Here is a 24,943-nt window from a genome sequence, read left to right as displayed (position 1 = left end):
ATGAATGATGTTCTGGAGGCCGTCTCCCCAGCGACCAGCCTCAGCGGTCCAGCTACCTGCGTCTGCAAAGTAGAGCTGCGTGTGGCTTGCAAAGCCCTGCTGGACCGAGACACGCTGAATAAGTCAGACCCATGTGTTATTATCATGGTGCAGACCAACGGACAGTGGACAGAGGTGAGCACCCCCACCTTTTTATATTTACATCTGACATACATACATAGGTGGAGCAGTTGGGAAAAAGTGTGAACCTACTCAAAACGCATATAGTCAGCAGTATGTAGCTTTTAAAAATGAATCCACCATGTTTTATTAATCTCCCTATCTGAGTCATTAACCACATGATTGAATGTGTAAAGAATCGTGCCTTGAATCTCATAGAGTTGTTCAAATTACAGCTCCTTGGGGGTGATCTGAGCAACATGTTTTCTTGATGGTTACACAGACTTGTACAGAAAGAAACTGAGAGGGCACAGTTGGCCAGCCTTCCCTCTGTTGCCTCACAAATCTGGAAAAGCTCAGATTTTAAGATGAAGCAGTGTGGTGATGTGTGGAATGCTATACATTGGGAGGAATTTTCAGTCCCACTCCAGTTATACCTAAAATGTGTGTTGTCGCACAAGCTCGACCAGGGAGATACATCTGTTAATGGTTTGCTGAACTTGCAGCTGTTTGTCACTCTTTCGAAAAAGTTCATGGCTTACACAACAGCTGTCTGATTCAGTCTGTCTCCACATTTCACTAAGTTACAGCAGATTGTTCAGTCTGCTCTCCGTGTATTTCACTGGTCCATGTGTGGACAAACAGTGGGTTGTTAATAAGCAGTGTGATGAGGTGTGTTCCAGCTGAAAATGTTTACTTCCTTGGATTGGTCCCAAGCTGATTTGGAGCGTAGGCAGCAGGTCTCTCATTTCCCTGTTAATTAAGTCATTTAGCTCATTAGGGAAAGCCAAAGCACAGGTCTCCAATAAGTAGAGGATGTGTTAAAACACGGCAGAGGATATCTAATTACACAGATTTTCTTTCCCCCATTACCCTTTGTCCAACAAAAGGCTATCTCAGATTCCTGCCACGCACGAGAGCCATTCGTTGTTTGGTCTGTATGAATGGGGAGATATTATTATGATAAAAACACTCGGCTGGCAGTGTTGAGCACACAGTTATGGATTTTTCTTGGTTGTAACTTGATAGGAGGCTGTTACATGAAAATGACTGACCTGTGTTCAATGTAGCATGTATGAGTGACTATTTTTAGCTCCACTAACTGAAGCAAATTCATATGACATTAAATGACGATGACGCAAACTCACACATTACAATTTTTTTATTACAATTACACTGTCAGAAGAGCTGTCTATCTGTGTCTATCTATGTTTCTATGTAACTATCTATGTATGTATGTATGTAAGTATCTGTCTGTCTGTCTGTCTGTTTTTCTGAGACTTGACAGTCATGACAGTGTACAGAAGTTGTCCAATCCTCCGCTGTCAAATCCCTCAGTACTGGGAGGCACCATAAATCGTTACTTACGTCAACAACTGAGTAAGAAGCTGAGCCCACTCATACCACCGCCACCCTCTTCCTCTTTTCTGAGCTCATATAGTGTTCGTGACTTCAACCTGCTATTTGTCAAACACTCATTTCACCACCTGTTCACTTCCAAGGACAAACTCAGAGGCAGGCTGGAGATGACTTGAGGTTTCTTCCCACAGCAGATTTGTCTTCTTTTTTTGTGTAACCTGGACCCGACGTGCTCCGGTGATGGTGACGCCAATCAAAACCAGATACTTCTGCTGATATCTGACCGAAGCTACAAGGGCTTGTTTTGATTGAGCTACAGAGATAACGCTCAACCTACCTGGAAGAACTGACAGATAACGCCTTCGTTTCTATGTCAGGGATCGCTCTGTAATTCTGGCCCCACTCCAACAACAAACAGGCATCACAGACTTTGGCACCATCTATCCTTCGTTGCTCTGAGAAGCTTTCATCAACAGACAGACTCATTCCAAATCTGTCGATCCAGATGGCACAAAGAGAGGAGGAGAAGGCCGGAGAAGACAATAAAGAGAAATGAAGATGAATGAGGCCGAGGAAGCCAAGTCCTAGCTTGACGTTCTTCTCTTTGTGATGTTTGCCAGAGTGAGAAGGAAACAGTAGAGAAATCCCCGCTACCAGCCATCCATCACTTTTGTAATTGTCTGATTATTATTATTGTTTGCATAATACAAAGCTCTAGTGAGGTGGGTGTTAACTAGAGAACTAGTCAGGTTATAGAACTGTGACAGGGACAAAGGTCTGGTTGTTTCCAACCCAGTGCTGTTTATTCTTCTGATCAAGCAAATGAAGATGTGACAAAACAAACCCGAGAGTTTAAGCAACAAATGTAAAAAAGTGTAGTTGCAAATTGATGATTCGTTGTGTTTAGAAGATGCTCAAAAGCAAAAAGTCAACAGCAGGACAGCACTCCAATTAAATAGTTTATTCATGCATTGATGTTCAGGCAGACGCCCTTCCTTGGCGTGTAAACTGGCAACAATGTGAAACAAAGGTACAAAAAAATATAGTTATACAATAAACAAGGAATGTGACATTATAGGTTTTACAATGCAATGACATACACATTACAAATATGGCAAAAACCTAAATAAATGCAGGTGGAAGGAGTTTTGGTCCACTTGTTCCATTAGACGGAGGGGTCACTGCAAATCAATACAAGAGTCATCACTTTTATTCTGTAATGAAATATTTCCATCCTGATGGGAGGGGTTTCTTTCAGGATGATAATGGTCAAAGGAAGCCAGTTGTTAAACGGTTTGAGTATGAAAATAATTGAAAACATCTCAACGTCACCAGATCTCTAGTTGACAGCTATGTGAGATTTAGATTCGATTAAGGTGTTAGACAGTGCGCTCCACCACATTCATCAAAACACCAAATGTCTTTCGGAAGAATGCTGTTGATCCCAGATAGAGTCTATGACGAGAAGTACTGACGCTGTACTGGCTCGTGGTAAAACAACCCCTTAAGGCGCTTGTGTGTTCGAAATTAACTTTTATATGGCAACCATTTTGGAATACACTCAAAGACGGTGTGAAAGCCTGCCGTCATAGAGGTGGGGAGATCACGTAATCATCCGAAAATGGAAATAATGGCACACATTTTCTCTCCTGGAAATTATTCTTCGTGTTGCACTTGTTTTTGCTTGTGAAAAGTGACAGACAAAGTGAGTAAAGAAGGAAAGAAGACACAGCTTTAGAGAGAGGTTTAAACAAAGGACACCAGTCTGGACTTGTATCCAAATGTATGACTATGTTTAGGACGACTACGAAGAGCGTTTTACAGACTTGAAACCCTCTATAGGTCTAAAACCAGTCAACATATCAGCTCCAGATTATACCTTTTGATGGGTCGGTTCTCTCCTGTGGTTTGAGTCAAAAAACAGGCACTGAACATAAACATAACTACAGTATACCATGAAAATGAGTGTGTGGATTTCTGCTGCACGTTTGTCATTATTTAATTAATGACTTAAATATCATGTTCCATGATGATTTGTCCTTGTGACAAATTGGGCGGCATAGACATGTGTGTCGAGCTGCGTAAGAGCTGAATCCTCCATCATGAGCAGATGGGGCTTCAGATAGCTCAGCTTTTCCTTGTCAGGCATTGAAAGACAAGCATGGACGTTTTCTGTATGCTCCAAACTTCTCTCTCATCATCCTCTTGACGAACCGTAATAACATCGGCCCTTCTGTAGTCGCTGGTATTCCTCAAAATAAGCAGGAAGACAGAAGAAGTTATGTTTTCCAGTAATATTTTCTTGTGAGATCTGTAATCCGGTGTGCTATCCCTCCATAAGGTCCACTTTTGCTTTAATCACACATGTAGTGAATTAAAATAAGAAACATTACAATGGTTAAATATATTAAATGAAAGTGTGTCTTCCCTCTCAGCTGGACAGGACAGAAGTCATCAAGAGCAACTTGCATCCGGTCTTTGCCAAGGTTCTCTCATTGGACTACTACTTTGAGGAGGTTCAGAAGCTGCGATTTGAAGTCTATGACATCCATGGCACTCACAGCATCGGGACCCGGGATGATGACTTTCTGGGTGGGGTGGAGGTTACTCTTGGCCAGGTAGGTCGATTATTTTCTAAATCTATTTATTTCAGTTGTATCAGTTACATTTGTGCCCTAAAAACTGTAATTTGTCTGCCGTAAAAAATCTGAAACAAGTTGGTGGTAAATGTTGGTCGTAATTATACCTGATGCTGGTGTTGATGACTCAGCTCTTTACTGCTAAGGAAGGCTTTAGGTGAAAAATGTGTTGATCTTGCTCCTTGCAGATTGTGGCCCAAAAGAAGATGGTGAAGCCTTTGTTGCTGAAGTATGGGAAATACGCCGGCAAATCCACCATCACCGTAGGTTTCTTACTTTGTGTTCGTGACCTTGCTGCTCTGGGGAATGGCATTTGTTAGATTGCTGAATATGAAGAAAATGAAAGTTAACAGTTAATGGAAAGTGAGAGCTGAAAGAAACAATAAATGTCAAATGAATGGGTAAAATTGATTTTTGTATTATTTTACATTTGTTTCCAGTCTCACATCTCTTCTCTCTCAGGCACCATAATGGATTGTACCTCTATATGCTCTCAGACTATTACAAATAATATATTCGTATAAAGTTGAAGACACCACTCACAGAATGGCTTCATGTTGCTGCTGCACATCGTTGTTTTTTTGTTGTAGCGGTAGCTTTTTAAAAGTATACATCCTCTCTGAGTACTTTCTATATGCTGGTGTCCATCATTGGTGCCATGGCGCTCCATTCATGTTAAACGTGCCAATGCACACAGAGATGCAAGAGGAAATGATGCATGTATAAGAAATCCCATGTGTCATTAACCACAATCTTACAGTTAACAAGCCAGTGGTGGTAGCATATAAAAAAAAAGATTGTGCAGTCTTTCACTCTATATTATCCGGCAAAAAAGCTGAAAATATTTTGCCCACATCTTTTATAAAGATGTTTCCCTGAACTTGGTACCTGTCAGGACAAGCTGTCTGATAAAAAGTCCAAGTTTCCTAGTTTGCCAATCATCACTGTCAAGCCGTGTCAAGCCATGGCTGAGCCCACTCTGCAGCTACAGTTCAGGCAGTTTGATGTAAGGTTTATGGCATTTTCAAAAAGAACAACGGCGAGAGAGCGAGAGCAAGCTTCTGTTCTCTGTGAGTGGGCCAGAGGGAGCAGCATAGGGTGCTCGGTGATTCTTTGTAACTAACACAGTCATAACTAAGGTCTTATACACAAAGCAACCACTTAAAAATGTTAGAGCGATGTTACAAGCCTCTACCGTTGCACTGTACCGTATGTGATAACTTTTGTGTTCAAGCTGTAACCATTAGCTTGCATCTAATGGTGCTCGCTACTCTAATGTCCAGCATCCCGAGTTAAGTAAAAGCCACTTCACTTTGTTAACACGCTTACCACAGTGCAACCGCTACTAAAGTAAAACTTACTTTTTGCAATGTAAATGAAAATGGCATACATAATAAAAACTCACAAAAAAACAAGTAAAGCAGTTGTTGAAAATACTGGCACATAACTACATTAATATTCTACATAATAATACTCTCACTCTGCAACCAAATGCAATTTGTCCAAAATATATATTTCTAGAGTGGAGTTTCAGTTCCGGTCACAACAGTATAGCTTTTATGATTTTTTTTCTTTCCTGAAACATAAATCATGTGGTGGTGATTTTTTTGCTACGAATAAATCCCATAAACACAAAATATTACTGACAAATCGTATTTCCTCTCAGGTGCACGCTGAGGAAATTTCTGGCAACAACGGGTATGTGGAGCTCTCCTTCTGTGCCAAGAAGCTTGATGACAAGGTGAGCGGAGCACATGGTTTTGATGGTAATACCAACACAGTTCATATTTTAATATGGATTAACAGAGATAGTAGTAGCAGTAACGGAATAATCGTGATGCTGTAGTGCAACTTCAGAAAGTACCCACAATCACTGGCCTTGAAGGTATGAACATATATGGTATTATTTTCTAAATCATTATATAATTTAATGTTAAAGTGAGACAAAAAAACTGATAATAACACTTAACATCACATCTTTGTAGAGACACAAAGCTTCAACATGTGATATATCCACGTGAAATATTATTTATTTTTTAATTCATATGGCTTTACTTTGAGTCAGGATATCACTGACCTTAACTGCTCCTGTTCTCATGCTGTCAACCTTTACTGAAGGCATATTTCAATCATAAAGACAGCGGGAGCTTACATCCAATTACAACTCTGATGATCGGAAGTTACTCCATGTTCTTGGGAGCGAGCCCTCGGATGCCACACTCACAGTTTGCCCTTAATTCCCAGAGGTATTGGGAGAAAACTTCAAATTATCTGCAGCGTGTACCTTTATTTTTTAGATTGCAGTTTGCAGTTTCCTGCTACTCTGACAGTGAAATTGAACCTGACTCTTACACGAGGGAAATTATACAAAAAGTGAATCTTCCCCTGCATGTGATATTTGCTTCATATGTCCAGTGTGCTACTGGAAGTATTGAATTTCTGCCTGGAGAGTCCACCCGCTTGCTTTGTTGAAACTGATTACAGCAGTGGGCACATCACTGTGGAACAGTGCTGTGTAATCATGTACCACAGAGACACAAAAGTGTTCATGTTTTCACTCTGAACAAACATTTCAGCAGTTTATTTAGAACGGAGTTTGGTTCTTGATGCCAAATATCAATCAACACTGATGCACAAAATGATAGACTCTGTCTTTGTTGATGCACACAGACAATTCATTTGTGGTTAATTAAACATCCCCAAAGGATTGCAAACAACATTTGGTCAGAATAAACCATGAAAGGCTGGTTCTGGGACATCTTGTTTGGCTTTCTCACTAAAGTGGGGCTCATTTATGCATCATCTCTCAAACATTTAGATGTGATCAACAAACACGGGTGTGAGCTGTGTTTGCTGTCACTCATGCAGAGTTAGAATAAAGGTATAAATATATTTTGGCTACACTAATGTGATTGCTTTTTTCAGTAGATACCTCGAAACTGTTGGCGTGTTAAAGCTTCGTGTCTCGTTTTCCACTCCATGTGTTAAGGTGTTAACACACCGGGGACGGGACGAATAAACACTCCAATGGGTTTTTGGTTAGATTTAGCTTTTTCGCCGCTTAATGCTACACTCACATGGAATCCGGCAGACGGCAAACCAGATATCATGTTAGAGGACGAGAGCAGGACAGTGAAATTAAGCGATAATACCAGCAATGGTAACGGCATGGCCGCCGAAAGTCAATGATGATGTTTTGTAGTTTAATTCAGTCACTTGTAAGCAACCGCCTTTTTTTAAAAGCTTAAAAATACACGAGATGGGAAGCCTTTTCTCCTGATGTGTTTTATTTCGTAGAACAAAACCTTAAAATCTCTCAAGCTTGTGTTCACCACATACCTCATTTCAGGCGTCCAACCAAAACCCCATTCAACCCATTGAATTTCAGACGAAGGAGTAAATCATGCTCATTTTCTTAAAAAAGCAAATTAGAAGCCACTAATCTGGCAGGTTAATGTCGGACGTTGCAATTTATCAAACAGAGGATGACTGAGGCAGCGAACTGTTTCTAATTAACTGCTTGTTGTCTGTATCACCTCAAACTGCTGTAGATATTAAAGCATCACATTACAGATGTTGATGAGCAGGAGGATTAATGATGAGATATCATAACTGGCCCAGGATTAGATTTTGACATCTGCGTCGGTGCCGCTGATGACTCCTGGCTAGCAGTTGCCATGACAACAGAGAGAGGATGCTACATCCCTTTTTGTTTGACTCCCTCAGGAGATGTAGCTGGCTAATGTGGCGGGAAATGCAGCATTAACTGTCTCATTTGGTGTGCACAAAGCCCCCTCACCCGCAACACCCCCCCCCCCTTCCAGCCACCACAGTCACACAGACACAGACACACACAGCAATCATTTGTTTTCCTCCCTGAAGAATCAATTGACCGAAATAATCAGTGTTGCTCTGCTCTCAGACGTTTGTTGAGACTCAAAAGATGATTTAAGGCTACCCCAAATAACCGTAAAGGATGCAAAATCTCATGCATGTTTTCAACTTATCACGGTATTTACTATCACTGATTATAATATGGACACAGCCACCGTTGACTGAAGTCAAATGCAAGATGTTAATAACAACTTGAAGCTGGGCGATTTCAGATGCCTTTTGCATGAAGTAATGGAGTGCAAAAGAAAGATTCAATTCTCTGCTAGGGAGCTTCAAATATTGGTTGAAGAAACCAATAATGGTATTTCAGAACGGCAATGAAGGCTGTAAGGAAGGAACTAGTGGGTCATTAAAAGGTATTGGCTCAAGAAAAAGGCCAGTGATTGAGGAGTAACCAGGGAATGGCATGAGCTGGAATCTTGTAGATATTCTCAAACTTCCTTCTTACCAAAATGTTATAAAACGCACTCTTTTTTTCTCGATCTTGATGGTGTCTCCTCCAAAAGATCCACCCTACTGTGCTGTAAATTCTATGCTTGCTTCTACTTGACCTTTAATCACGGAGACAATTACCAATCAGCAGTGATAGAAATCAGTGTCAACAGCATCTGTATAAATGGTAAAAACAATCCGAAAAACCCACGAAAGATATTGAAATAACCCAAACATAGATTTTTTTAGGTAATGGTTTTCTCACATATTGCCTGTGTAAAAGTTCAACCCAGCCCCATGGTATGTAACAGCCGACACATTAGCTTCAATACTGTAAATCAAATAAAGTCAAATCTCAGTGTTAAATGTGAGGTTTTATGTGTGATTTGTTCTCATTGAATAGATCTTGATCTCAATGAGTCCTGCTGTCTTTTCCTTATTTGATTAAAAGCGATGTCAGGAAGACATTTGACCTGATGATACCAGAAGCAATACTTATTAATTCAACTTTCTAAGGGGTCCTGTATTAACATTAAGAGTCAGTAGTTTTGAGTATATTCTGTTTTCTCTGCAGGATCTCTTCAGCAAGTCTGACCCATTTTTGGAAATATACCGAATCAATGACGATGAAACTGAACAGCTTGTGCACAGAACTGAGGTTGATTCATCGTATACACTATTCAGTTTAAGCAACAGCTTCTTTCTGCAACTTTGCTTCATATGTAATGTGTTGCTACTCTGACAGGTGATTAAAAACAACCTGAATCCTGTGTGGGAGCCCTTCAAAGTGTCTCTCATATCTCTGTGCAGCTGTGATGAGGACCGAAAGCTCAAGGTAAAGCAACTAAGTCCACATCAGTAAAAACCACAGGGGTCAGAAACTTTGCAACCAGGATTTAACAGTAGTAGAATGAAAGACTTTCATTGAATATTTCATGGATAATTGAATACATATTGTAAGAATACTGTATGTGGGGCCAGACCGACAGAGAGAAAGTAGTATACAGTATTGTCCCTGTGTGCCACAGTGCCTAGTGTGGGATTATGACTCCAGGGGAAAACACGACTTCATCGGCGAGTTCTACGTCACATTCAAGGAAATGCAGAAAATTTCCAGTGGAAATAAGGTCAGTGAATGGAGAGGCGGAGCAGAGCAGAGTGGAGACGGCCGTGTAGCCGTTTCATCCATTTTCCATGTGCCTCTCATTTTACTCTGCTGAAATCCAGCCCAGATGACAGAAATGTCATGTTGATTAAGACATATCGCCGATATTCACAATGCTGCTGTTTTTGGCTCCTGTTCTTAGTCTTCAACTTGCTTTGTTTAAGGTCACGTGGGATTGTGTCAATCCCAAGTACAAACAGAAGAAGAGAAACTATAAAAATTCAGGCGTTGTCATCCTCACTGAGATGAAGGTAGGAATCAGTTGAACCGATCAGTGGTTTATCCTTTTATTTTACAGAATGAAATAGGAACAAAAAACTTGTCCCAGAAGCTTTTTTGTTGGAGGAAACAGTTGCTTAGAATTTGAAGAACAGTATGAATAAATAATAACAATAAATACTTTTATGCATGTATGCTCTGTACATAGAAACAATTGATTTCTCGTACTGTACAGCTAAATGAGAAATTTCACAGCTACCTCAACAGAAGGAGTTTTTATATTCATATCACTTTTTTTTATCCTTTACTGTCAACAGATTTGTTGAGTTAATTCCGTTTTAATGACAAGATGCCTCTGGGGTGTTTCTTTTTGCAGCTCCACAGAGTGTATTCCTTCTTAGATTACATCATGGGAGGATGCCAGATTCACTTTACGGTAAATTGAGCAGTCCGTGTTTAGCGACGCTGTCATTGAACTTTTAACTGCACTGGCTGGTTGTATGAATTACCTAATACTGATTGCTTATTTTTTTAAGACCATATTGCCTGTAGATACACAGACTTCGGTATGGCTTTGTTTTTGGTTGTCTGTTAGCATTCAGTATGCAGCAACGGTTACATTTTCTGATTGTGAAAGATTACACAGTAATTTAAATGTATTTATCCTTGAAACATGGTGTTTTTGTCCATCAAAAACTGTCCACCAGTTCGGTTTCTTGTAGGCAGCTTTGTGGACCTTCAACCCTTGCTCTTTGGTCTGCTGTCTGTTGTGCCGCCTCTCACTCTCGCTGGATTACTGAAGCAACGCATATTAATTATGAGGAATTTGCTGTGGTAGATGCAGTTCCTCCTTGTGGAAATAGTTGTCTACTTAGATCTGCAGTGTACTGGAGCTGGAGCTGTTTCCATCTATGTGGGTGTAAAAAGCGAAAGTTCTTACCTCTGATCAGATAATTTATACTGCCATTATGCATATTTCAGGCTCGCTCATACAGAATTATTTATAATATCACAAGCAGCCAAATAAAAACGTTAAGCAGCAAAATGAAAACATAATTTATTCTGTCATATTGTTCTTGCTTCACATTTCTTTCTACCAGGTTGCCATTGACTTCACAGCCTCCAATGGAGACCCCAGGAACAGCTGCTCTTTGCACTACATCAACCCTTACCAGCCCAACGAGTACCTGAAGGCTCTGATAGCAGTGGGGGAGATCTGTCAAGACTACGATAGGTTTGTCAGTCTTTTGTTTCTCAGTAAACGCTCTTTGGTGCCTACAGTGATTGTCAGTGTCTCCTTTTGTAAAATGGAGATGCCGAGTGTCCCTTGCACGCCATTGCGATGGGATCGCTCACTCTAAAACGAGCCACTCTATCTGAATCACAGCAAAATGATTGGAATGGAAATCATGGAGTACTGAAACAGAATGGCAGTAAATCTCGCAAGTTATTACATTTCTGCTCACCAGTTTGGTCCAGAGCTGATGGACCTGAACTGTTGGCCTCTAGCTCCTCCATCTGCGATTCTTTCTTTTACAGAAATTGATTGTGTTCACATTGGCACATGTATTTTAATCTGTTTAACCATGGCAAAGTAATGCACGAGAAAGTGTTTGTACCTGGGAAAATTAGAGCAAACTAATTTGGCCCTCACTGGCATTACTTATGCATGAGGCTAATATGGGGCTGAAGCTGGTGCTTGGTAGCAGCAGTCAAGGACACCAACACAATATTCTGGAAATACTTGACAAACCATTTTGTCAAAGTATCCATCACGTTACAGCTTTTAACAAGCCATCAAAAAGATAACATTTTGACCTTGATAGCCACATGCATTTAAATGCTGTGCAACATCAGTTTTCTCACTGACTGATGTTCGGCAGAGATTTCTCAACATTTTTTGAATATTTTTGTAATCTGTTCTTGCGTAACAGTTTGATAAAGAGATAACGATAACAAACACCACATCTCTCACGAATTGATTTTAGCAAATAAGACAACAAACCAAAGTAAAAAAAAAATGGATAGATGTCTCTGTCCTTTCCTCTTCTTCTTTCTTTTCTATATGCCCTGTGTCTTCGCTGTTTGTAAGGACAGTGCTGTTTTGCATGTAGTTCACAGTGTCTATGATCACAGTGGTGGCTGCATGTGCTTTCTTCTGTGGATAACTCAATGATACCGTTTTCTCTCAGCATCTGTTGCAGCTACTGGTCCCCGTTCTTAGCCTGCATGGGCTCATTAGCCTGAACTACAGACAGACACGTGCAGAGGCGGGGGCTAACACCAGGATAGCAATCACTTCAACATGAAGTGGGAGGCATTATGGGTGGTGAAATAACAGCGTGGTGTAGAATCAGATGTGGGTGCAGCAGGAGGCCTGTTTAAGGAATCATTAAAGACACTGAAGCTAATAAAATGAACTTATATATCCATGTTAGAACACCTGTTACTCTAAATATGAAAACTGGCTGATATAGTTATCAGATTTTGTTTTGAAAATTACTGATTGTCTGTTGTTGTTGAAAACTAATGTTAAATACAAAAAAGAATAGTTATTATCATTTATAATATGATATGTGTCAGAGAAAGACCATTCCATCTGTCAAAAGCTAGATAAGGATTAACACTCTGACTCCTGATTTATGCAGATCCTCCTATTGAATATCAGGGGAGCACTGTCTGGCTAATTATAGCATCCAAGAGCTAGCACTGGAGACACTGAAAACCTGCCGGAAAATGAGCAGCTCGTTCTTGTAGCTTTATCATTTTCCTGTTTACTAAATAAGAGCATCATGCATGGAAACATGCCTCTGGATGAAAAGTGACAGCAAGTGTAGGCAGCCATTCCCTCTTAATTTGCAATTGTTATTGAGGTGTAAAACTACATGGACAAGCCTTTTAGCCTTTAGTGAATTTAGGTGATGTGGGATGTGGGAGTCCTTGCAGAGGAGTGCATTATGGAGCTGGAGTGACGAGCTTTTGTCTGTGTGGGCAGAGGCTCGTTTACCTCGCTGAGAGGGCTGTTTTACCGGGCACATCTCCTCGTGGCTTTTCACGTGTGCTGACAAAGACAGAAAACAAGGACCACGATGAACTTAACAGCAGAATTCATATAATGAAAATGACTTGTCAGCCTTCTCTGCCCTCTTGTTTGGGCTGAAGATACTGTATAATAACTCTACATCTGGAGAGACGATAGGCAATCTCTCAAGAAACTTAGACTTGCACTTACAAATCAATTCATTGAGGCTCCAAGAGCAAATTTATAAAAGTATGGAAAGAGTGAGAGGTCGAGATAATGAGTGCTGCACAATACATCACAGGATAAAATTGGCTCAGCATGACTCACTCCTTCCCCATAAGAATATTTTCATTAAAATTCTTGCTCTACATTGGTAAAACCAATATAATACCAAACATATCATTATTTGTTTCCTATTATTTTGCATCCATACCCCTGTGTGTTTGAAAGTTCACTATAGTGGGAGTAAGGCCTGTATTCAGTGGATGGAGAATGGAGATGGGAAAATGGATAAAAAAGTGAATCGAAAACATGTAAATGTTGAAGGTGAGTGTAGAGAAAATACCTTTTTTATGCTGTTGTATCAGTTGCAGAGCTCGTTGGACACTGAAATCTATTCATTTGTTTGGAGCATTATTACTGGAGGGTGTTTATATCTGGCTACAGTACAGCACATTAGCCAGGGCATGTGGAGAGGTTGCATTTCAGAGAATAAAAGTTGGACTCATTCAAATGGGCTTTTTTGGAACAGAGGATAATGATGGTAACCAAATATGTGCTCAATATGGCCGATGTAAGATATTCAGCGAAGTCTTCCTCACTAAGCCTACAGGCTGTTGCTGTTACCATTCGCAGCCACTGTAAAATAAACAATTCTGCAAGGTTATGGAAAAAACACAAATTATCTTTGTTTTTATCCAACGTCCTCGAGGAGGAGCAATAGTAATACAATTGCTATACCAATAAAACATCTCCTAGTATTCATACAAATTATCAATACTACTGCTTCTACTACTACTTACATTACTACTACAACTACTCATAATAATGATAATAATAATAATAATAAATGCCTCTTTTTTGGTGTAAGTGTATGACTAATGCTGTTACTATTACAGTAACTAAAACTTGCCAAAGTAAAGTTGCTTCCGTCAAGAGTTCACAATGAAGCTTTTGTTCACTCTGCCAGTGTTTATATAAGTCCACACCCATCAGAGTTAATTAAACTTCAGCTGCCATAAAGCCATATTAGCTCTATGAGTGGATAAACAAGTCCCCAATCAACACTTGTCAAGAAACCAAACAGATCAACATTTATTAACAGTGTGTACCCTTCCACACTATCTCCAGAGTAAATTAATCAAAAACATAATTTCATGATTCTGTCGAGCTTGAGATGCTACTTGTGATTCCCCTGGGCTGGAGATTTGGGGTTGTTTTACCAGTCATATATATATATATCATATCATATCAACATATATATATATATATATATATATATATATATACTACACTTCCCACAATGCAACTCTTTTTGAAGCTCCTCCTTGCCTGGTGAAAGCTTGTGTCTTTCAGAAAGAAGTAGATCAACTAAGTGAAATGAGCACAGCAACAATTGCTAAGAGGAATACCGAAATTAGATTTTTCTAACACATGTGAATTAAAATGTGACACATTGCATTGTGGTACTTTCAGCAGAAAGTAGTGTGTATGATATGCAGAGTCCGTTTTTTATTACATTGTAGTGATTTCTAAGGGCACTAGACAATGACGTATTTTTGTAGACACACTGTATGTCATATTGTAGAACAAAAACTTTGAAATATCATAATCTTGTGTTACCCACAGACCTTATTTCAGGCATCAAAAAACATATTCAAAAAACCCATTGTCTTCACGACGAGGGAACCAGAAGTTCAAAAATAGTAACAAATTTCCGGGTTTAAGGAGTCATTCCTGCAGCACTCTAGAGTGGATATATTTCATCTCTGTTAAACAGTGAGGGTGAAGCTTTTGGGTTGTTATTTACACACGTCTGTGCAGCCAGGGTGTTAAAAGGGTGACCTGGACTTTGACAATCCAGCATAGCAGAGCCTCTTCAACTAATATCTACCCATCTATATGGTACAATGAAAAATTGAGAGAGTAAAGACTGTGAGAAGGTTATTGAACAGGTGCAAGCACTGTCTGCAGGGACTGTGGGACAGATTTCAAACTTTAATTAAAGCTCTGAGCATTTCTGAAATACAAACGAGCACAGGGATTGCCATTGTTTTTTAGATCACTGTCAAAAGCTATTCCATGATTAAACTGCAGTAACTGTTAACACCTGGTTAATTTGCTTATCTTTACAGTGACAAACGGTTTTCAGCTTTGGGGTTTGGTGCCAGAATCCCTCCAAATTATGAGGTGAGTATCTCTCTGCATATCTCTGCACTCCTTGTTTTCCATTCATACTCAACCACCCCTTTTTCTATTCTGTTCCATAACACCGTTCTTCCCTTCACATGAACAATATTATGCACGTATTGTGTGCTCTTTCCACTACCCTGGGACTTTACGTTAAGCATCTCATTTCCATGACCTGTTTTATGACTCAATTTGTCATTCTGTCAAAATGTCACATTTAGAACTACTATACTTTATTTTTATTCATCAACCCCATGCCTTAAAATATCAACTTCTCTTGAGAAAATGACATGCTCCAAAGAAACAAAAACCCCACACAGTGTTAATGCTCAATTTACATAAGAATTCATGAGTGCGAGAGAATTTGTTTAAGCAAATTGGACTTTGAGAACCAAAAGCCATCAGTGATTCCGACTAAAGCCCTGGAGTGAGTGTGTGCACACACGCACACACACACACACATGCACACACACACACACACACACACACACACACACACACACACACACACACACACACACACACACACACACACATGCATGGATGAATCACAATGCTGTTTGATATTTAATATCTAGAACGGCACATTATTATGTGGGATTGTTCTGTTCTATGTGCTGATGTGAAACACTGATAATTATCATTTCAATCATGCAAAGATTTGTAGCTCAGGAAATACAAACTATTATTTTCTGAATTTACCATGACAGTGACATGTCCTGCAGGAGTCAAATTAATTAGACTCCATGCTGTTGCCACATTGTGGTTGGTGGTGCAGGTGAATGCTAATTAAGTAATTCGACGAATCATGAACTGCATCTAACTCATGTAGGCTACACCAGTGTGCAGGTTTGATGGACTCTTTCTCAGTATATGATGCCTGTTATGCACACTAAGTGTGATTTGAAAACAAATAATAAATAAAGATCCAAGATGTTAATTTGCCAGCCAAGGATGCATCAGATAGTGAGTCTTGAGGATAAATGTTGAGGCTCACATTTCATTGCAACAACTATGGCCTATTGTGTTTTGTTAATTGAATGCCTCTGAAAAATTGCTCTTGTCAAAGCTAAAGTTTAGAAGAGGACATCACTTCCCATGAACTATTATTTATTAAGAGTGTAAGGGTGCTTTCACACCTTACCTGTTTGGTTTTGTTAAGATGGACTCTAGTGTGTTTGCCCGTTTAGTGCGGTTTGTTGGTTGCTGGTGTAAAAGCTGTCCATTGAACTCTGATGCAGACTTAACAACCACATCAAGAAGCCCTCTTTCAGGCGGTCTCGGCTCAGGTTTGCTTCCAATCGGTCTCTGGTTCGGTTCGTCTGTGGTTTGAAACTAAACGAGGAAGCAAACCACAGGATTGTATGATAATATGTGATTTTTTGCATGAATTTAAAGCTAAACTACATTCATATTCAGCTGCTGGTTCCAAACTGTCCAGGAAGGGATGCGTATATTTATGCAAATCATTTGGTAACCATGGTGACATGTATGCATGTGAGTGCAGGGCTTTTCCCTGAACAGTCTGACAGTCGGAAGCAGTGCAGCGTGTTGGGCTTGTATCCTACTGCTTGTAAGGCAAATAACACTTATATTGCTCTTAATCAGTTATTTATTTGGAAGCTCTTTGTGACACCAGAAAACATAAATAAAAAAATAAGAAGCATTGAAATTCATAAAAAAAGACACTCTGTACTTAAACCAGCTCCGAACTGAAATTGCTCTTCAGTGAAAACCTGCTTGGCAGTAAATTACATTCTGATTTTAAAAAGCAACAATGTATCAAATTAAAAAACTTTGTCGGGACCAAATGACCACAAAAAAACTCTGCTTCGTTGGGACTGTGTGATTGTGGTTTGATTATATTTGATTGCCAGTGGCCTGCCAACATAAGCAAATTTGTGAGAAAAACACAAATCTCAATTGAAAGAACCAAAACTGAGACAATGTTGTGTCCGTCCCTTTGCTCATAGTAAGAAGACGACGAAGACAACAGGTTTTCAGGGTCTTTAAAAGGAGTGTTGTTGTTTCACTGGTGCTTGCTTACCTGCCAAAAGTATATTTTTCATGTACTTGGGGAAAAAAGGCAAAGCTAGAAAATAAGATTGTAATATTGAATGGCAGGAAAACATGTGTATAATAACAGTACAATTCCATTTAAGTGTCGCTGTAAGCTATGCCATTGAACCAGCCTGCACAATACCAGAGCTTCACAAGTGGAAAACCAAAATGAAAGACAGCCGTTATTAATGTTATCAGTTACACCTGTGGTTTTCATGTCAAAAAGGTCTGCTATGAAACAGGCCTGTCAAATGAGATACAAAACAAGACCCCGTCTCTTGCAGTGGCCTAATACAAAAACCAAATGGTGGTCTGTATGATTCATTTCTCTAGGACAACTCATTTATTTCTATACACTGTCTGAATGCAGGCTGTTAATCACATTAAGGACAAAAATGACTTGGAAGAAAGTAGCCAGCTGGAGCGGAGTCAGCTGTCACTGATCTGGCTGACAGTTGGTGCTTGCGGGAAAAAAATGGTTTCTTGTGAGGGAGGTATCAAGAAGGGGATTTTATTTTTGCCAATTTAACAGCTTTGAGAGAAACAAAGTAAATGTGATGTTTGGAATGGACCAGATAAAAGAAGAGGGGTGGCAATCTCTTTTCAGAAACCAGAACGTAAGCATATAGAGCACGCTTAATGCTCATTACTGTATTACTGTGTGATGAAGTGACGATTCAGGATATTAATACAAGTACACATTTCAGAATGTAGTGTACACAGATCAGTACTTAACTTAACCAGGCCTCACTGTAAAATACCTCTGAAAAGGTGAGGTATTTTTAATCAGTGGTTGAAATAGACATTATTTTATTCATAATTCAATTGTGACTATTTTAGCTTAAATTATGTGCAAACTCGAAATACAGTTAACACACCTTTGCTATTAGTTCATAATTAAATTTTTTTTGTTCTCTTAACATAGTATTAGCACCTGTACTTAAGTCGGGAGGCGATCATTTGTTCGGTCATGTGTGTGTGTGTGCATCTGTCTGTCTTTCTGTCTGTTTGTCCACAGCTAATCTTGCATGCTACTGGACTCATAAGCCTAACATTTGTTGTGGTAATTTACTACTGTATGCTCAAGGACCTCTTGTGGTGGTATTTTATTGACTGTTTTACAATGTCATTTACGACTTACTCTTAACCATAGTTATCAAAACCTATCAACAACTGCTTCAGTCGCAAAATACATTCCCGGCCATCTGCTAGGGAAACAAGCCTACCTAGCTCGTTTACATTTTGGGCTTTTTGTCATGGCTCAAAAAATGACATCCATAGAACATTTTGGTCCCATTGTGAGACTTGTGAGATTCAACTCCTATTAGTTTGGGAGGGGAGCTGGAGACGCACATGGATCTGCACTTTACTGAGTGGACTTTTCTTGTTAATTTACCTGCAAAACTACTATCTGCTGAACCAATGTATCAGTCACTACTACAATAAATATATCTTCTCTCACTTATAGCCTTATGAATGTGTTGTAACTGTATACATGCATACACCTAAGGCAAACATGATGTCAGTGCTCTAGATATTCATTGATCTAGTTTTCTAATAAAAAAAATGACTGCGTAACTAATTAAACTGCCTGGTTACGATCTGACTCTCAGTATCATTGGATGGTAGTAGCACTGTTGTAGATGTCATCAGAAATTATTCCTCACTGTCAAATTCACACTCAAAAGCTGTCAAATTTAGTCGTATATAGGATCCCTAACATTCCACAGTTTCAGTTCTGATCACTTTTCATTCCCTTGGTTTTGTTGAGCTCTTAGTTGTTTCAATCAAGCAGTTTGACAAAAATTACATCTTCTTAACAAAATTACAGTCGGCAATATCAGAAGAAGAAAAAAGTCCAGGCCTTCACAGATTCCAAACATGGCAGCCATTTTTGAAACAACATGGAAACGTTCAGCAAGAAAGTGTCCTACAATGTTCTCTTTTGCAATCCACAGGTGTCCCATGACTTTGCCATTAATTTCAACCCAGAGGATGATGAATGTGAAGGTAAGGAAGGGCTTTGTACACCAGTTTCCCTTAAAAGTGCATCTCCTAGCGATACTAGAGTTAACATCTGTAATTTGACAACACAGCTGCTAAAGTATCAATATCACTTAGCTGGTCCCCCATCCCAAATGTCAGGTAAATTAATACATGACAGATCATATTTATAACATCCAATAGTAAAGAAGAAAGCCAACTCCTCTGTACAGATTTTTGTGAGCATTTCGGTGTGTCTCCTTTTTTTGTGTCAGAGTCAGAGTAGTGTTTATGTTTGATTTTCTTTATGGATTTCATAATTGATAATTACCTAAAATACACATGAACAAGCCGGAATCTGAAAATTTGCTTCTTCCAGAGTATTTAACTTCTTTAACTTGAGTGAGGCAGAAAATCTATTCAGGCCTCCTTTTTTGGGAGACCATAGTGATAAACAGATAATTCATCTGACTGTACCTTTTTTAGTTTACAGTGGTTTGATTGATGACATGCGTGTTTAATGAAGTGTAGATAACTATGTTGATGTGTCCTTCACTTTGTCCTGTGCTTTCTATTGATCAGAGATCCAAGGAGTGGTTGAGGCATACCAGAACTGCCTTCCTAAGATCCAATTGTATGGCCCGACCAATGTTTCTCCCATCATTAACAGGATAGCCAAGCTGGCAGCAGGCGACGGCAACATTAAAGATGCTTCTGTGAGTGACTCTTTATCAGTGGTGTACAGTAACGAAGTAGAAATACTTCGTTACTGTACTTAAGTCGTTTTTTTGGATAGCTGTACTTTACTTTACTATTTATATTTCTGTTGACTTTTACTTTTACTTCACTACATTTTGCAAAGAAAACTGATACTTTTACTCCAATACATTTCCCCTGAAACCTTCGTTACTCGCTACAAAATCAAATCTATCTTCAGAAAAAAAATGAATCATGAGAGCCGCGTCGGGGACTGTGGTGGAACACAGACTGCAAGCAAGCAGGTTTGGTGAATCAGTGGTCCTAGCAGCAAGTTAAATCATTGGTTCATCACGTTAATGCGCAATTGCAAACAAGTGCTCTCAAAGCCGCGGTGTTCTGATTCCCAGTGATGCCCAGGATGCTACATGCTATAGCTAGCGAGCAACAACATGAGTAGCATTCCACACAGGACGGGTGGGATGAGGAGAGGTGGATGGGTCAAACAAACACTGGTGTTTCCTCCAGGAGGCCGCAGTTTGTGCCGTGTGTGAAACGAGAAGCCAATGTTGATTTATTTGTGACGTGACTTCCGTACTTAAGCAACGCCACTTCCGTAGATATTTTAACGCAAACCACGATCTTTTCCAAAACCTAACTAAGTAGTTTCATCGCCTAAAACTTAGTTGTTTCCTGTGAAGATGGAAGTTTATTTTGAAAAGACAGTATGCATGCAACAAGCCAAAACAGACTCATGTTGCTGGACTTTTGTAGGAAAAACTCACGAAAAATGAGGAGTAACTTTTCGTAAGATATCAATAAAACGGGGATGAATTTATATCATTGTATAAAGAGAGTGACATGAGAAGATCAATCTCATGTCTGTAAGTTAAATCAGCTATAATCACTCTTTTAAAGTGATTAGCGACTCGTCTAAAACATTTAAAAAAGGAATAACTTCAATAGAATCATTATATACACTGTAGCTTCTTTACATTCTAATATAATGTATAGAAGCTACATTCTAATACAATGTAGCTTCTTTACATTCTAATATAATTGTCTTTTGAAGATGAACAGGACATTTTTCAGTTTCAAGTAATGACTGTGTTGTTACTTACGGTGCTGCTTTAGTATTGATCATGTTTTGATATTTGAGTCATGTTGTGGATGATCAGATGGAGTTATGATGGTAGCAGTCGCCCAATTGCAGATTCAGCTTGAGCAAAACCTTTGCCCATTGTGTTCAATCAGGCCCATCGGAGTTTACAAGGCAGGCGTCCTTTCTCATAACACTGACCTGCTGCATCAAGTGGATATTTTTTGCTGAACATAATATTATGCATTGGCCTCTACATCCTCTAGTCTAATGAGCAGACTTATAAACGCACTGTTACAACTCCTTCATAGTGTCAGACTGCTTTTCGGAGAATTATGATGATACGTTCATAGTAGATGCAAAAGTATACTTGTGTACAATATATTATGTTGAACATTGTTGCTCCTGAATGGATCACAGCAACCCAATTATGTTCAACACAGCTCCATGTCCTTGGTCATGGTGCCACAGCACTTAAAAGAATAAACTTCATAATTCTCAAAATTCTGACCCTTTGCTTTTTTATGAACAGCATTTACTTGTACTTTTACTTTCAATACTTAAGTACATTTAATATCAGAAAATTACTTTTGATACTCAAGTACAATAAATATCAGATACTTTAAGACTTTTACTCAAGTAGTATTCTAATAGGTGACTTTTTACTTTTACTGGAGTCATTGTCCAGTAAAATTGTCTTTACTTTTACTCAAGTATGGCTCTATACACCACTGCTCTTTATACTCCATTATATATTTATGGATGTAATACAGGCTTTGTTGTAGTGCATCCCACTGAGTTCCCAGAGGAGCCTCTGGTTCACCTCTCCGTTTCTAGTGATAATGCCCCACGGCTCAAAAAGGAAGAAGGGGCCCATTATTGCTGTTGTATATTTTATATATATTTCCATGTTACTGACCCTTTTATGTGTTAGAAATTACCTAATTAACTGCTGTTGAATGGGATTTAACATGAGCAAATAGTTATTGTGCTCCTTATCTCTCCTTGATATCCCTTTGGGAGTAAGAACACAAGTATTTTACTCTCTTAAATTACCACCGGCTGCATGGACATTGTGTTCGAATCTATTACACTCTTGTAATTGTACTGACTGTCATTTAATTATTTACTTCTCAATGTTAGTCCTTATTTTGATCAGTAAATGAGCTGCAGTCGACAATTAGACTTCCAGGGAACACACTAGAAATACACAACACACACTGAGAGGTGTTCTTGCTTATAACCATACTGTGCTGTTAGAATGGGTTAATGTCCCTATGGAGTAATACACACTGAAAGCTCTTATCTTCTTCCAGCGATACCACATCCTGCTCATCCTCACGGATGGTGTCGTGACAGACATGGCAGACACGCGTGAAGCTATTGTGCGAGCCTCCTACCAGCCTCTCTCCATAATCATTGTCGGTGTGGGCAATGCAGACTTCACAGACATGCAGATTTTGGATGGAGATGATGGAGTTCTACGCTCACCGAAGGGCGAGCCAGTCCTGAGGGATATTGTGCAGTTCGTGCCCTTCAGGGACTTCAAAACGGTCAGTTTGTCTCTCCGTCTGTCAATCTTCACTTGATTACTTTCAGCTTCAACCACACTCCTTCTGACTGCTGCTGTTCATGGACATTGAATATGTTTTACATTACGCCCCCCTCACTTGTTATTCTAAAGAGCATGCGGCAAACTTTCGCTGACTTTGCCAGGAACACAGATGGACATCATGGACTGAAGAAGATCCTAAAATTATTTAAAAAAACTGTACTCTTCATATAGCTACATGCAATCTGCAACATTTCAGCTGTGCAATTATACTGTATGTTGCAGAGTTGATGTCTTACGTTCTAAATTGAAACATTTCCCAAATTTGCATTATAGTAGGCCTGTATATTCTCTTTGAGGCTGGCAAAAAAACCAGAATAAATGAGTGGAGAAACCTAGCAAATGCAGACACTTCCATGCAGGAAACAAGGTGATGAGAGGTGAGGAGACGGGTATAATAATTATGTGAATCATATATATGGTCTCCACAGTCACCAGCTCTCACACCAATTAAACACCTATGGGAGATTTTGAACTGATGCATTGCTCAATGCTTTTTCACCACCATCATCAAAACACCATTTAAGGGAATACATGTTGGTCATCCCTCCGGTAAAGTTGCAGAGTCTTACAGAATTTATGCAATCTAGAGGCTCCTGGTGGCCCATTTTCTTAAAACACATGTTGTTTTTTCCTTGAAGTTGTAACCCATCTGTAAAGTTAACCTGAATATGTTTTTATGTAAATCACCCAGAGTTTGAGGAAACACTTACATTGTATAAAATCTGCAACATTCATAATTGCACTCCCCTTTTTCACAAAGTAGTCATTTGTTAGAAATCTAGACAGATTTATTGCACCATACCTGCATGTGTAATAAATTAAACCATTATGTAATGATTTGTTTGTTCTGAAAATCGTTTTTTTTAAATATGCTTTAACAACAGAACTTAATGCAAACTGGTTTTAACAAATAAATAATTAACTCTAAAACTACGCAATGCAAACACTGCAAGACATATTATATATTTTCATAGCTCTTAGGAAGAAAGTAGAAGGGACTTTTTTCAGAGTCATGAACAGAACAGTTACTCTTGAATACAATATCTGACAGTGACATACCTCTTTTGATTTGTTTGAAGCAAAAAAGGTAATCCTAACACCGTCAGTTGTCCCTTGATCAGGAACAGAAATAACTTAAAAGCTCCACTGGAAAATGTTCTGTATCTCAGATTAAAACAATATCGAACAGTTGTTTTGACAACTCCAGCTGTTCTCTGTCTCTGTTGCAGGCTTCCCCTGCAGCCCTGGCCAAATGTGTTCTGGCGGAGGTGCCCAAGCAAGTAGTGGAGTACTACAGCCATAAGGCCATCTCCCCTATGATTCCGATGAGGGACTTACTGACCCCCATCCTCAGCCCTGTCGCCACCACCCCAACAGAATAACCACCCTTCCTGCTTTTGGGACCAAGCTTTGACCACAGCATCAGTCCAGCAAACTGAGAGGGAGAAAAGACGCATGCCTTGCGATTTTGGAGGACTGGAGAGAAAATCTTTCTAAATGTGTTGTTTCTCATTTATTTCATTCTTCACACCTATCAAAGTGTTTACACAAGGACAGTACGACAGAGGCTGTGGGTTAAATTTCTCTGCTCAGTGTGGATCCAGCACTTCTCTCTGGCTGTGCAAACCATGACCATCCAGCTGTTTCAGCATCATGAGTCCTGGAGGCTTGTCTTGTTTTTCCTCCCTAATTTTTATGCATGCAGGCCAATCCCTCAGGGCTGATCCATCAATCGGATGAAGGCTTATTATTCCTTAATGGCCTTGAAATTCAGCACCTCTGTCTTTCTTGTTGCTTTTTCCCTTATGTCACATCTTCAGATAATTTGAAGATGTGAAGACCCTTTATTACATTGGCCTTCCCTCATGTACCTAAGTCTGTCCATCTACAGGATTGGCTTTATTTTGGATTACAGTGAGACAATATTTTCAGACACACACAGGTCACAATTTCAGCCATTGACATTGGAACGGACTAGTGGCAAATCATGAATTAGCTACAGTGTAATCGATTGCTAAAAATGGAAGCTCTGTTTCAAAGTGCGCAAGCAAAACCTCAACAAACCCCCAAATGTCCTGTCTGCAACAGCATGAAACATGAGTGACACCACCCCTAATACCTAGCAAATACGAAAGCAGGCAATGCTGACTGTGTTTGGCAGTTATCAGGTGCAAGTTGCCAAGTTAGTGTA

General features: G+C 39.5%; 1 protein-coding gene across 1 annotated transcript; it reads left to right on the top strand.

Annotated features, from left to right (window-relative positions):
• cpne7 (copine VII) lies at positions 1–24,134 on the top strand (the record flags this gene model as incomplete). The annotated part of the gene is made up of 15 exons (XM_079289992.1): positions 1–174; positions 3,954–4,136; positions 4,346–4,420; positions 5,824–5,898; positions 9,058–9,141; positions 9,229–9,318; positions 9,512–9,610; positions 9,813–9,899; positions 10,244–10,303; positions 10,968–11,101; positions 15,244–15,298; positions 19,318–19,369; positions 19,925–20,058; positions 22,454–22,690; positions 23,982–24,134. The coding sequence occupies 15 exons, from the start codon at positions 1–3 to the stop codon at positions 24,132–24,134; spliced, it is 1,692 nt and encodes a 563-aa protein (XP_079146118.1).
• Positions 24,135–24,943: the final 809 nt, after the last annotated feature.

Source organism: Melanostigma gelatinosum (assembly GCF_949748355.1).
Source record: "Melanostigma gelatinosum genome assembly, chromosome: 2".
NCBI classification, from domain to species: domain Eukaryota; kingdom Metazoa; phylum Chordata; class Actinopteri; order Perciformes; family Zoarcidae; genus Melanostigma; species Melanostigma gelatinosum.
Note: the sequence above shows the minus strand (reverse complement) of the source record. Positions and strands in the feature narration are given on the sequence as shown.